Below are 15,000 nucleotides of genomic sequence, written 5' to 3' on the forward strand. Positions count from 1 at the left end.
CTCCTAGCTGTGTCCCAGCCAATTCAGGTGACCTGGAACACGACCAGTTATGTCACTCTGGTACAATAATCACTCGAGAACCATCCAATTTAAAATGTATTACCGTTATGATTGCTTCTATTTCAAATTCATAACGTTTTAGACTTGCAACCATGTACACCTAGAAGGAGGACACAAAAACAAACCAACAGAAACTGTTTTTCTGAGGAATTATGGTCAAAAACAAAACACCTGTATTGTGTATGGGGAATGAGTGTACGTAGGCTCCACTCCAAATTGAGTGGCAGGTCTGGGAATGACCTTTCCTGTTTTGGGGGTAAAGGTGGCTCTGTGGGATATCTTACAACCACTAACGTCTCCCTCTTTCTCTCTTAAATGTAGAGCATGGGGTGGCAATTACACTGTTTCAACAACCCCAACACCAGCATTCAAAATCCTGATCCATCACCATAGCAACATTTGTTGCCTCAGAGTACCCATGAAACATATAGCTTGTAGTGTGCTTCCATCTATCCATCTGACTGTATATCCAGCCTCTTCTCTCTCCTCTCTGGCCATGCCTCCATCTTTCTCTCCATATGTGATGCTGCTCAGGAAAAGACTGGCTTTGCTGTGTACGTATGGCAACCCATTCATCCTCCCACCTCCTGGCTTCTTCACTGTTAAGATCCCGCCTCTGACAGCCAAACGATGACTGTTTTAGTGAGTGGTGTTTAATTTGAATATCACTGTGAATGTATGCGTGTGTGTGTGTGTGTGTGTGTGTGTGTGTGTGTGTGTGTATGTGTGTCCATGGATGACTGAGCTTTGTTAAGATTTCCTCTGCTGCTAGATACAATTCAAGCCCAGATACCTTCCCACAAAGCCTTCCATCCCTGCCGTGCTCCCTTTCTGTCTCTCGTAGCCTAAACATTCTATGCAGCAATAACAGTCCTCAACACATTCTTATGGCTCATGACGAGCAAATCTATATCTCATAACCCATATTGTGCACAGCTCGCTCCGCCGCCCACACAGAAGGCTACATCCTAACATACAAACATTCAATATTCCATAACCGAGCGATGCAGCGTTTCAGTCTCTCTTTGCCGCCCCGCAGACAACAGAGCAATATGCTGATACGCAAGCGGGCATTTCCAAACTCCATTTTGTCTTTGGTTGTCGGTGAGGCGGACAAGATTCCGGAGACAAACGCGCTCCGCCTGGAAGTGCGCGACTTGGCGTCAGATTCGCGCAGATGCGCACTTCTTCCGCAGGCGTAATTCAGACCTACACAAACTCGTCTCTAAAACGAGATTTTGCGCATCACACCACCCGTATTATTGAGGGCTTTTTCGCTTTGCTTTGGTACGGATGTCATTGGAGTTTACGCAGGTCAAACTAAAACATTCATCTGGCCAATTACTCAGAAAAGCTACAGGGCGCCAAAGCCAGCTCGTCACTTGTCGGCGTTTCTCTATTCAAGACTATATATTGATATACATTGAATATTCTAAAACAACCTGACATCTTACACTTATGCCATTCTTGTCTGATATTTTCTGTGCGAAGCTTCCAATGTCACCATCGTAAGAGTGCTTTTTATCACGCAAATCGGCCAACATCACACAGCATCCTCACGGATGCCCGGTGTGCACGGTCCAGCGCCGTTTCGTTTCATCTCGTGCATCACATTATTTAGGTCTAAAATCGATATGTATAGATACAAGTTTGATTTGCAATCGGCATTGGTATCCTACACAGCGTTAAGACAACAATCATACAAATAAAAGACATGATATCACTCTCTACCTTTAAGTCGTCCTTTCGCTGTCATGGTCAAACTGCCAAAAAATAGCCTATTTCATTGGAACGAGATGCTAATCTCTCTCTCTCTCTCCTCTCTCACTCTCTCTCTCTCCCTCTCTGGGATTCTGTAACAGTGCACGTATTCACCAGCAGGCGCATGCACAGCTCGCGCGATGCGCTCCAGAGATGCTGCTGCATCACCAGGTCTCGCGCAGTAGCCGCGCGGAGGCATCCCAACGAACCCGTAGCAACTCAGCATCACGCGGCGATCCCACCAGTACTCAAGCTCTACCCCATTCAAAGGCGCATCTGTCACTGCAAATTCAGTTTACATTAAATAATAATATCCGACAAATCAAGAGGTCTATATAATGAGGCTTGTGAAGTAAGGTTCAGTGTTGCCTGACATATCATCTTGCTAACATGGCAAATAAATGTGATCTGGCAATCTTGCTAGAATGTTATCAGTGAACAAAATTAGCCTTCCAAAAGACAACCCCCCTCCGATAGACCTAAATTGTATTGTGAGATAAAAGCGCAAGCATTCCTGAAACCATGCATACGACGATAGCCACCGACACGATGCACCTACTTTTAATCAACCGTTCGGTCGGGTCGAGCCCCATGTCGGTGTTGGACATCTTCATGGGCAGTTGTTGACTACAAGGCGAGTGTGTGTCTCCGTCCCGGAATAAAGCTCTGTCTTCGCAGGGGCGAGGGCTGCGTTGGCTGCAGCAGCAGCATCACTTGGAGCGTCTCCGCTTTCCACTGACGGGGCTTTGATGGGGGGAAAGTCTGCCGCAGTTTACCCGGGGAGAGTGTGTTGACGCCGGGATGCTGTTGTCTGCTGGGGTGCCTGTGTGTGGTGGTGGTGGTGGTGAGGGGTCGGTTAGGGGAGGGGGGGGGGTGTTCCGCTTACTTCAGGGTCTCCTCCCAGCGTTGCCTGCACCACCCTGACATGGAGAAGGTAGGAACTCCCACGCACACGCTGACAGGGTAGCCTCATACCGCCATCCGGTGGAGACAGTACACGAGCTGTCGGGGTTTCCCTGAGAACGGGCGCGCGCTTCATCCATCTCGACCCATGCAGCTCGGAGGATGATGCTCGTGTGATGATCCCCATGCCTGTCAGCGGGACGCGCTAGATTAAATCAACCTGGCTTTAAATCAGTCAGCACAAGAGACAGAGTGTAACAGCCCCTCACTCTTAAACATGCCATGGACCTGTAGATTTTATATAGTTAAATGACATTTCAGTGAAATTTGGAGTGTTCCATGACTCGGCGAAAACAATGGATTGCCCATGCAGGCTATTGTAATTCCTCAGTAAGTGAGGCACATTAAAATGTAAACACACACGCACACACAATTGCTTTCGGTGACAAATGCTTATTGAATGTGATGGAATGCAAAGTATGCTCTACACATAGGTGAAAACGTAGAGAACTTGATAATATGTCGGCCTGTCATAGGATACTGGTGATAGAGGCTATGGTTTATTAGAATGATGTAGGGCAATTATTTGGGGAAACCTTGCACGCACCTTTTTTGTCTTGTAGGCTAATGAAGAAAGATAGACTTGGCTATTTGTTAAAGTAGGGCTGAATTGCCTAAATTGAAATTAGGTTTGACCTACCAATCCAAACAAGACATGCAGTAGCATATGCATGTGAATATTTTAAAATAAAATATTTTAAAAATATCCAAAATATTGTATAGCCTATAGTCTAACATCGTCCTAGCCCATGGACAGCGCAACACCGTCTCTCTCTCGTCTCTCTTGATCTCGCACACACACACAGGCACACAAACACATGACAATTTATGTTAAAATTTAGTGCGTTCAAGGTGTTGGCATTGTGGATGGGGATGACGGCTTTTTGACTAAATAAGTATGAAATCTCCGAAAGCATCGCGATAAAAGCCATAAGTCAACGCATATCCCTCCGCGCTTATTAAACTTCCTCTCTTCCGATGAATTCGATGTAATGGCTAGTGTCAGTGCTCGACACCATAGCCTAAAAACTAAAGGGTCTGCAATGCCAGTTCACCTTAAATAAATGTGTTATAAGATTCATTGTTATTATCTGAAATTGTTTTATGTAATATAACACTGCTCAATGACGATTATTGACGACGAGCAATGCAACAGTAACACATAGCTTAGGACTTAGCCATTGTGGCTCAGAACACACTAACACTGACTGTACATCCTCCATTGTGGCGCTTTTGCAGTATTGGTTGCATTGTAATCTATGGTGCTGTATAGCAGTAGAAGTCGGCGCGCAATCACGCAAGCTGATGCGCATGTCGGCGGAAGGCTTTCATTAGAGCAGTGCAGAGTGAGTGATCTGGTAGCCGCTGCTGCAGGAGGAAGGATCGCGGTTCTACCCGTACTACCTTTCAGTTTCGCCTTAAAATTACATCGACCGGTTTCGCCGGACAGATAGCGTTAATTCGAGTGTTAGCCCAAGGTATTGATTGTAACACATTTGTGAGCACTGGTCTCCAGATATAGAGAACAGCCGCCATTTTAACCGAGTATAACACGTTTTCGGTGACAGCAGCACAAGCACAACAATGGCTCTGAAAAGAATTCATAAGGTAAGAAGGAAGTCAGCGAGTGCCGTCGTCGGCCTGCTATTTCGCACTTGAAATTTCGATCGGGGTATTAGCACTGGGCCCCTTAACATGTCCGTTCGGCATTTAAAACTATAACACACGTCCTTTCCACAAATCCATCGTCTTTAACGTTGTAACCCCGGATACTGGGGTAGGATGACAGTGTAGCATTGCGCCTAGGAGAGCTAACGTTAACGTTAGCTAGCTAAAGACGGTTTGATGCTTTCTGCCCAGCATTTTGGGCCCGCTACCTTTTGAACCTAATGCAGCTCACTCTAAGCATCTGTCCCATTTCGTATGTGTTTCTATGCAGTCTGATAACATTTATCTACCTAAAACATTTACTTACAATGAATTGCACCAGGTGGTAACGTTATATGCCAATGATGGCAAACGGCTGTTGTCGGTCGACAGCTAGCTAGTGAACAAGCTCGCTAACAGCTATGCGTTGAACTTGGATGCTAGCTAAACGTTTAGCATGTTAGTGCCCCTGTCTTGATATTTCATGCTAGCGTGGTGCTAAATTTAGCTAATTTAGCTAGCTATCCAGTAAGTTGATCGTATGGATGTGTTACTCTACTATAAAGGCAGCTAGAAATAGCTGCTTAATGTTAGCCAACAAGGGCCCTGGCGATAGCTTGTTGTTTAAGTAACGTGTCTTCCTTTGCCTATGTTGGCGTTCAAGATGGAAACATTTCTAAATCAGTGATGTTACTTAAGTTGTTGGTAGTTATTGCTGTAGCCATAGCGCTAACACAAGAACGTGTCAAGTATTTTGCCAAACGTTTTGATTTTCAGCAGCACAACCAGCTGAGGCAATACAGCCTGGCAGGGACATGACTAGCTATCTGTTGCTAACTGTGTGAGCACACGTCTATGACGTTAGTCTGAACTTATATCACAGCACGCAACTGTTAACAATCAGACAGAACGAGCCTACAACCATTTCACGCTATGGAGCTGGAGATGATGTTCGTCTCCATCTGCGGGTACTCATATCGAGCAGTATCGCAACTGGAGACTTGTCTTGGCTATCTAGATATTTAGGTATCCAGCCAAGTTACAAAGACTGCGTAATGTTTGACTGTTGTACATCTGTAGAGCGCATTATCATGCTCGTTACCATAACTAGCTAATCAGTCATTTGATCATTGAAGCTCTATAGTTGTAGCCCAGCATGATTGTAATGGTTAATGAGGATTTGTAACTTAATCTTCGCTAAAATGCTGTCTGATAGGAGAACGAGATCTCCAAACGACATGTTGATCAGTTCTGGCCTGTTTACAACTGAATAGCTGCACATGGACTGTCAAGGGAACCCCACAGTCCTGACACAGGCTCCGCACTTGAGTGGGGCGAGTTGTTTTTGGGGCACTTCTCTTAGGATGGGGTTAACCTGAAACCCAAGGTTGCAGCTTCCTTCTTTGTGAGATTACAGTAGTGAAAGCTGAAAATGTTGTAGTGAAGGCACTTCTCTGGTGGTGTTAAACGAATTGAGGGTCCACGGTACCACATTCTTAGGTTGAGGATACAAGTTATTGATAACTTCCTCCAATTGGATTTTTAAGAACATGTTATTAATGGAGTTTTTTTTCCTTTTGTGTGTTTGAATGTGTCTAATACTGTCTTATTCTTACAGGAGTTGAATGACTTGGCTCGTGATCCTCCCGCTCAATGTTCAGCCGGACCAGTAGGAGATGACAGTAGGTGTCAATCAACCATAGCTGTCAACAATTTGCATATCAATCAAGCTGTTTACCCAGAACACCCCCTCTGTCCAAATGAGATCAGAATTTCTCCTTCTGTTACTGCTTCAGTCAAGACTTGACAATGGCACAGGCCATCTTAACTGGTTAAAAGTTATCAGCCTCAAATGTTTTCAAGTTTTCGGAGCTATTCACTCATTGAGAACCAGATAAATGCGTCAGGAGTATTTTGAAGGACAGTTGACCAACTTCACCATTTTCCCACACAGTGATAGGCATAGCGAGTTGAAGGAATTGACTTTCAGATTGAAAAAGGTAAAATAGCCTCTGAGTGAAGCCACTCATGTCGGCTGACTATTGAGCGTATTATGGTCATACCGTGGTGGCCCAGGATTATTTGTTTGCATTGCGTCTGTTGTTGGTTTCGGATTTAGGGTGCTTTGCATGCATCATTGTCATTCATATTCAGTACTGCCGGAATAGGTAGCGTTCACCATGTCTGCAATTCCACCAGTGGAATTTGTGTAAATGATCTGAAGTTATGAATAGATATCCGCTGCAGATTTAATCTATTAAGTAAATGATGACGCAGGTTAAAAGCTGGTTTCCAACCCACAAAGCACTGTGTGTGTTAGCCGGTCCTGTAATAGCTCTGTATATGACACTTCTAGAGGCTAACACGCATGCAAAAACGTTCATGCTTAATGAAGAAGGATAGCGACTCATCGTTTCAACAGTAATAAAATGTGCTTCAAAATGACTGATATTTGTTTGGTTCTCAAGTAGAAAACTGTTCGACGTTTTCCAACCTGAGTCAAATGATTAGCTAAAGACGAGTTACCGCAGACGATATGAATGACATAAAATACGAAGGTCTGCCCGCTGAAGAAACAAAACAACAGGTGGTGTTGGTACAGGCGAGGCCCAGTCTTCAGGGTAATCACATGGCAGGGTCGTTTAGGGCAGGTATATTGTGTGCAGGCCCACAGGAAAATTTCATTTCCAAAAATAGATTACAGTTTGGTGTTGATGGAGAAGCGCGGTACCCCTTTCATCAGTAGTTTTGGTGTGTGTATATGGGGGTAAGGGTTTCACATAGTCTTTTTCAGTCTCTGCTTATGAGAGAGTTGGGTGTGGTGTAAATATAGCTTTGTGTCGATTTAGATATTTAAATATTTGTAGATGTTTTGGTGTCGTTTCCCCTTGTATTTATTTGCATTGCAAACATGTTTGTGAACCAGGAGCATCACAGACTTTGAAGAACGCTGTCTGGCTTGATGACTAATGTTAAACACAAACTTCTAGTGTTAGTTCTTAAAAAAAATGTAAACAAAAAAGAATTGATTATCTGAATCTGCACGTTATGACTTCCGGTTTCATTTGTTGCTGTGCAACACCAGGCCGGGACCTGTAGAAGAATGTTCAGAACCCCCCCCCCACTCCCCTGACCATCGTCATGGTGATACACAGTTATCATTGTGAGCGAGGGGCCCCTGCTGCCAAAAATGGTGGCATGTGGTCTGTTGCATCACAATACCTGAGCTGTACAAGGAAATGTCGCTACCCCCACCTGATCTTGTACAGCCAGCCAGATGGTTCTGGTTTTCCCCCGAAACATAGATTGATAGATTTGTTTGTCAATTGAAGGTTCCCCTACGGCCAGTGTTTTAAAGAAAATGGCACCTAAAGGCGTAAACCGTTATTTTAATCCCAGACACTTTTTGTCATATTCAGTGAATTGCTCCTCTTGTCCTTTGGCTTTCCGCTCAGTGTTTGCGTTCTAAAAACTCCTGTTCTATGAACGAGCAACTGACATGGTGGCTTGTGCTGAGCCATAAACAATCCCAGCCAATCAACACGGAAGGGAGGTGTGTCGTTTGACTGGCTATTGACCTCAAATGTCAGCAGAGTTTTGCCAAACCGAATCGCTGACTGTATCTTTAAGCCGAACTAGACACTGAAGATCATAAAGTGACTCACGATAACCTGAAAGGTGTGTGTCAAGTGAACACACAGGTTCTTCCCGAGCGGTGACAATGCAGTAATACATATTGAGCTGTTTAAATATCAGACAGTTCCTACCTGGAAAGCTCTATTGTTCTACAGAGATATGAAGTGTTGACGTCCAGTTTAAAACTCGTTTCATTTTTAGAGCAGTGACCTTAACTGAGAAGACATGTGAGTGAAACCAGCATTAACATAAAACATACAGGGTTCCATTAGTTTTGAAGTATGCCGCAAACAGTTTTTCATAGGCCAGTACTAGTGGGTTTTGCATGTTGCATGTGTTGTGTAAATGAAGGGGAGCTGGGTTTCCTACACCAATCTTTCTCTCTGTGATATTGAAATAGTCAGACACTTAAACTTAATTCATATCGAGTGACAGACCATTTCTCTCATTCAATTTCCTTCTTCTCCGTCTCCTCCTCAGTGTTTCATTGGCAGGCGACAATAATGGGACCAGTAAGTACCTGTGTTTTTACATGTTCATGTGTGTTGTTTGAAGGTCGTATGTGTTGTCTGTGTTCAGAAATAACCATGTGTTTCTCTTCTGAACAGAATGACAGTCCTTATCAGGGTGGAGTGTTTTTCCTCACTATTCACTTCCCCACAGACTACCCCTTCAAACCGCCAAAGGTGAGGAGCTAGGAGCCTTGGGTAATGTAGTCTATAGACAGCTGTCACTGCAGTGCAGTTTTGCAGAACATTTGGAAATGTACCCAAAGTTTGGCCTGCATTTGAGAGTGCGGAGAGCAGGTGCGATGGTCTCTATGCTGATCTTGGGAGTAGGGGTGGGCCCAGCTGAGGCCCTGTTGGGTGCAGGCAGTCGATCATTAGTAAGTTAGGTAATGGCACTGTGGTCTTGTGCTTTCTGTACATTATGCAACCTAAATTGCATGTAACCACCGAACACGTGACTCACTGCAACATACAGCAGCCACAGTTACGCACACCACACTGTTGGCGAGGCTCAGAGGGGAAAACATATGGATACACCCAGATCATTTTTTTTACCATTATTATTATTATTATTATTATCATTCTTATTATAGGTTTTTTGGATGGACATGTGCAGAAAGTTTCAGGTTTTTGTGTGTGTGTGTGTGTGTGTGTGTGTGTGTGTGTAACATGCAGAACAAAAGTGGTGAAGCTATAGTTTCCTGTGTTTTGTTTTGCTCTTCCTTCTCCCTTCCCCACCTCTGCCCAGGTTTGGCTATAACTGAGTTCTAATGGTGTGAAAGTGCATGTGTACCTGCTGCTGGTACTTGAGCTATTGAAGCGACTCTGTGGTGTTGTTAAAGACGGTGATCAGTGGGTTATGGGACTTTAGTCATCCTTGTTCTGTTTGAGGTCGGCTACAAGTGGCCTGTTTGTGTCAAGATCTTAAAGGGATACTTAGAGATTTTTCAACCTGGGTTCTATTTTTTTTAGATGTTTCTGGGACCAAACTGTTTTGTACAGTTTCAGTTTCTTTACAGTTATTGAGGTAAACAGGCTGAGGTCTATCTCTGAAGGGGTCCTTTCTAGTAGTCAGACACTTATGATTACATTATGAGCCTGTCAGTGGCGGAAAAAAGTGGTTTACTTTGACACGGATGAATGCCCCATTGGATTACATTCTATAGCCATTTGCTGGATGGATTTTGATCGTTAGTTGTCCTTAGTAAAAGTTTGGACCCAAAAATCCTAAAGTTTCTCTTTAACTCCTTTTAATTACTGAATGTAATTGTTTGAAGGATTAAATGAATGTGACCTCTTGCTGGCAAATTCTCAAGTCAAATATTCATTAATGTAGTATTTCATTGTATTATATATAACATGGCAGCTTACCATTAGTGTTATGAATGTGTGTCAAAATTGATATTTTCAGAGTTGTCTGTGAAGTATCTGTCCTCTTTCACTCAGCGTGTTGTTAATGTTTGCCCCCTTTTCACTAAATGCAGGTTGCGTTCACCACAAGAATCTACCACCCGAATATCAACAGCAACGGAAGCATCTGTCTCGACATTCTGAGGTCACAGTGGTCCCCCGCCCTCACCATCTCCAAAGGTAATGCACACTGACACACACACACACACGCATGCATGCACGCACTCACACATATATACACAGGGCACTTGCACACCCTTACGGTCTTCAGATGTGTGACGCACACACACACACACACACACACACACACACACACACACACATTTGCATGTGCTCTCAGACCCAATGAAGACTTATGACGCATACTGTCAAACACGTATTTCTGGTTGAGCTGAAGAATGTACAGCTTGCAGGAGCTGTACTGTTTTTTTGCACACAGGCCATAAGATATTCAGGCATCTCTTGGTTTTGGTTGTCTCAACACACACACTTTTTGTAGCCTGTGAGGAATTCTGTCACGTTCTCAATATAGCATTTGTACATTTGCTTGAGGAAGAGGTCCCAGGCTCTCTGAGTAGTTGGGTTGTGGACTCGTGTGGACTAATGTGGCTTTAGTGGAGATTTGGAGATTTTTTGCTGCCATACCAACATGTCCATATTACACGTTTGTTGAAGACTTTCTTTGCTTTCTTCCTGGTGCTCTTTATATTGCCGTTGTTGGTCGCCCTTTATGAAGATGGATAAACAAGCTATCTGAGACTGTTAACTACAATGTATGGTTTGGGTTTGGTTAAGGTGATATTCAGAGCAGAACAATTAGAATGACGACCTTGAACTTAACAAACCATCTGTGAAGTCTCTGTAGATTGACTATCCTAATAAAAGGTTATCCCATGGCTTAGTGGGTGCACTGATGGTGATGGTGTGAGCAGGTCTTGTTCCCAACCTCTGTTGTCTGTCTGTTAGATGAAATATGTTCAAATATTCTCTCCTTTGTATAGTCATTTGGTAGATGCATTGTGCACCTAATGTGTGAATACAATAGACCAGATTCCGCATTTAACAGCTAGGCTATAGATCTCATTGTTCCCTAGTCTGTAGCACCGTATTGAGGAACAGAAACTCGCCCACATTGTGCAATAATAATGTCTGTTTTGTTTTGCAAAAATATCTGCGTGAAAAGGGGTGTCAACACTTCAGTCCTTCTGTCTCTAGTGTGTGTGTGTTTTTGTGTGCGAGCGCACTGCATGTACGTGTTTGTTTGTTTGTTAGCTGTGTGCATATTTGTATTTATTTGAGTAATAACTCCACTTTTACCTCCACAGTCCTCCTGTCTATCTGCTCTCTGCTCTGTGACCCAAACCCAGATGACCCTCTCGTACCCGAGATCGCCCGCATCTACAAGACTGACAGGGAAAAGTGAGTAACACACACACACACACACACACACACACACACACACAGCGTCTTGTAGACCTGCTAGGAAAAGTGAGTTAGATGCATATGTGTACACACACTCACATACAAAAGGTGTGTACACATCGGTTATAGTGTGTAGAGTGACATCACAGCGACAAACTGCAGTTTTACCCAACGCCTTTTGCCGAATGGCAAAATTATTGTCGCCCAGAACGTCACTCTTGAGTTATAATATGTTGACCTTTGACCCTGAAACTGGACGCAGAAGGCGCTGCGTAGTCATAGCAGCTGTAGCTGGCATGATGTCATGATCAGGTACACTCTGGTTCAGCATAATGTTAGTGAATTCTTTACTCAAATTGTATGTATTTGGATAGAAAACACCAGATTATTTTCCTATTACAATGTCTTTGTCCATATCGTTTCATAGTTCATACTTGTCATTGTTCGAATGGGACATATCACCATGATGTGTGTTTACAGACGACTACATAGCTACCTTAAGACTGTCCTGGAAAAGTGATTTTGCTGTACCCATAAACCTGAAGGAATGTCTCTTCATACGTGTGGAGCATGTTCTCTATGCTGTAGTCCTTGTCAAAGCTGGGCTCTATGGGCTCTAAGTAATGTGTGATGTACCTCAAGGTGGTGCAGAGCTTTGACGTTATCCAACAGGCAGTGTGTTGTGGTGTGTATGCACTCACGCATGCTTGCAGACGGCAGTACACATCACTAATCAAACTAGTCTCGTAGGGCCAGATGTGAGGTTCACAGTCTGGAGACTACTTGTTGAAACCATGGATTAGAAGCCTGTTGAAAGTACTGTCGAGGCTTCCCCTGCAGAAGCACATCTCCTAGCTTCCTTTTACCCTTACGTGTGCTTTCCTGCTTTTCCTTGGTTAAGTCTTTGTGTTTGGGATGCTTTAGAAACCTAAAATGCTATGTCACAATGCCTCCATCTTAATTTGGTTGGTGTGTTTTGTTTGATGAGCAGAGAGCTGTGCTTGTGTGTGTGTGTGTGCGCGTTTCCTGAACTGGGTTCTTCTCTCCTCCTGCAGGTACAACAGAATAGCTCGGGAATGGACACAAAAGTATGCAATGTAGTTCTGGAGCTCGGATTCACGGCGGACAAACAAATGAATAAACAAACAGCCCACGCCACCTCTCTTGTCTCCGTATCCACGGCGACACTCGAAAGTTTAAGAGAAAAAGAAAAAAAACAAAAGCAAACAAAAACAGGTCTCAAATTCCATTGGAGTGCTTTACTCCAGGCCACTCCCCCTTCCCCTCTTAGACCTCTCCCCAGCAGACATGGTGTGTACATACTTTCTCTGCCCCACCCACGTGACCCCACCCTCCCGGTCTTCCTCTCTACCCACCTCTCCTCCATCTCTCATCCTCCCATCTCTCCCTCCCCTGACTTGCCCCAAACGCACGCTCCATGTCTTGCTCCCGTCTCTTGTCGCAACGGCGACCAGCCCCGCCCGTTCCGAGGGTCAGTCAAAACTAGCTGGCGCAGCGCTGCGATTGTGTTTTTCCGTAAGCATTCCTTCATTCGTCATTCTGAAAGACAAGGTAAATCCATTAAAAAAAAATGTTTTTTTTTTTTTTTTTTTATATATAAAGTAAACAGGATGTGCTGGGGCCTGGTGTCCATGGAGTGGGGGAGGGGAGGGGAGTGGGGTGGGTGGGATGGAGGGGTGTTGACGATATAATGGACCTTCATCTTCTCATCCTTTTTCATGGCCCGTGCTTGTATTTGCGGGGAAGGATGGGGGTGTTCTATCTTTTTGTTCTCTTTCTTTCCTCTGGTTTTGCCTTTTTTTTATTTCTTCCTATTGTTTGGGTCAGTGGAGGGGTATGCTGGCTTGTATTTTGTATAAAATCTTTAAGGAATTCTTTTAAATAAAATCATAGCAGACCATTTAAAGGGGGAACGACCGTTGATCTTTTGGATCATTCTAAAGGACTTGAATTCTGCAAATATATATATTAAAAAAAAAAATTCATTCGCCATAACCATGACTGTCTGTCCTCCATTCCCCTCACCCCTCTTTCCCACCCCCCTCCCTCACATACAAACTCTCCCTCTCACTCACAAAACACGTGCACACACACACACACACACACACACACGCACACATATTCATACAGACACACACACACACACACACAAACAAACAAACAAACAAACAAACAAACAAACAGGCAAGATGTGGACCAGTTTATTTAAGTCCTTATTTAGTTGAGTCCTTGTGTTCTCTGGTTGGCTCTTGAGCCTTAGGTTGTGTTTTTGTTTTAGAAGCTAACATGCAGCTGTGGGGGTGCGTGCTGGCCCCCTCCCCTTGCCCCCGCTCCCTGTCCCCCCCCCACCCCTCCAGCAGAGGATCTCCTCCAAACACACACACATACACACATACACACAGAACTCTGTATATTTAATTACCGGAAAGCTCCATTGGGCTTTGTGTGTTGATTAAAGACTGTGTAATAAAATGATTACTAAAGTCTCAATGTCTTCAGATGCTTGGTTTACTTTTTGGTGATGGTATGTGCTTTTGTTGGCTGGTGTCAACCAAGTTTTGATCCAAAGTCCTTACCCTAGCAACACCTTGGTATTCAGGTGGAATCAACACATTTTCTTCCTGTTTGTAGTGGGGCTGCTTTTGGTAGCCGTTATTTCGGTCCCGTTATATGTGAGAAATTTGGAAATCACCATTACAGAAAACCTGCAACTACAGGGCTCTTGGGAGAGCTCAGTCATATTTCGCTCCCGAAATACCACAGTATCTCATGACGTAAAAAAACCCAGTATATATGTTGGAAACGTTTTCGTTTTAAACGGTCAGATTAATATAAAAATCTTTAATGGTGTATTTAGTTTTCTTTAACTTATTTCGGCACGTCAATGTGCTCACTTCACTTTGGTAGTTTTCTTTCTGAACAGTAGGTGGCACTGGTAGGTCACAAAGATGACTTATTTAAGATTTTAAAAACTGGTGTAGGGAATTCACTTCAGCCTAATAGAAGTGTTTCGTTTAAGAATCAATGGTAGAATGCTAAAACGTGAAATCTAAATAAATCTTGACCAACTTGGGTTGTTTCAGCTCCTACCTAAAGGATGACGTTTCTAATGTCCTTATGATTTTACAGTGGTTGCACAAGCTCTAGTTAAATCTAGTCGCACACACACACACTACATTGAATTAAGACTTATTGGCTCAGTTCTGGGATAGTTTATGGCTCGGTCAGACAGTATTGTGTATGAGCACTGGAGTTTTTTAACGCAAAAACTGGACAGAAGCTAGAGGACCGCGGGGAGCAATTAACTGAATTTGACAAAAAGTATATGAGATTAGAATCGCGGAAAACTCCTTTAATGTAAAATGCTCTCTCCATCCGTGCTCAACGCGATCCGTCCGAGCTTTTGACCCTATTGGTCAGCTCCATTGTGACGCAGCTGAGTCCCGTCACCTCAAGCTGGATAAGGACAAGGTTCAGACCTGCAGTTTACTGACCTTGTTAACAACTAATTTCTCATTCTATTGTAACGCAAACCAGGATGGCATCGCCTCCTTTTCCGCCTCTCCCCACC

At 43.8% G+C, this 15,000-nt stretch overlaps 3 protein-coding genes across 6 annotated transcripts in view; 2 read left to right on the top strand and 1 right to left on the bottom strand.

Annotated features, from left to right (window-relative positions):
• ppp3cb (protein phosphatase 3, catalytic subunit, beta isozyme) overlaps window positions 1-2,900 on the bottom strand; it is a 37,081-nt gene extending 34,181 nt beyond the window's left edge. The window contains exon 1 of one of the 3 annotated variants that reach the window (XM_031568888.2): window positions 2,381-2,900. In XM_031568888.2, the coding sequence (XP_031424748.1) occupies window positions 2,381-2,435 (55 nt within the window). In that variant the 5' untranslated portion in view covers window positions 2,436-2,900. Of the gene's footprint in view, window positions 1-1,791; window positions 1,967-2,380 lie in introns of those variants that run through there. The other 2 variants (XM_031568889.2, XM_031568890.2) reach the window with 2 other exon arrangements.
• A 1,198-nt stretch (window positions 2,901-4,098) lies between these two features.
• Window positions 4,099-13,915, top strand: ube2d2 (ubiquitin-conjugating enzyme E2D 2 (UBC4/5 homolog, yeast)). Its single transcript, XM_012824385.3, has 7 exons — window positions 4,099-4,392; window positions 6,050-6,113; window positions 8,548-8,579; window positions 8,676-8,753; window positions 10,061-10,166; window positions 11,312-11,405; window positions 12,464-13,915. Exons 1-7 carry the CDS (start codon window positions 4,369-4,371, stop codon window positions 12,507-12,509), a joined length of 444 nt encoding a protein of 147 aa, XP_012679839.1. The 5' UTR covers window positions 4,099-4,368; the 3' UTR covers window positions 12,510-13,915.
• A 947-nt stretch (window positions 13,916-14,862) lies between these two features.
• The window catches only part of zgc:110843 (uncharacterized protein LOC541492 homolog), a 3,617-nt gene continuing 3,479 nt past the window's right edge, over window positions 14,863-15,000 (top strand). The window contains exon 1 of one of the 2 annotated variants that reach the window (XM_031568891.2): window positions 14,863-15,000. This exon is cut by the window's right edge and continues 43 nt beyond it. In XM_031568891.2, the coding sequence (XP_031424751.1) occupies window positions 14,968-15,000 (33 nt within the window). In that variant the 5' untranslated portion in view covers window positions 14,863-14,967. The other variant, XM_012824387.3, reaches the window with a different exon arrangement.

Source organism: Clupea harengus, chromosome 6, assembly GCF_900700415.2.
Source record: "Clupea harengus chromosome 6, Ch_v2.0.2, whole genome shotgun sequence".
NCBI classification, from domain to species: Eukaryota; Metazoa; Chordata; class Actinopteri; order Clupeiformes; family Clupeidae; genus Clupea; species Clupea harengus.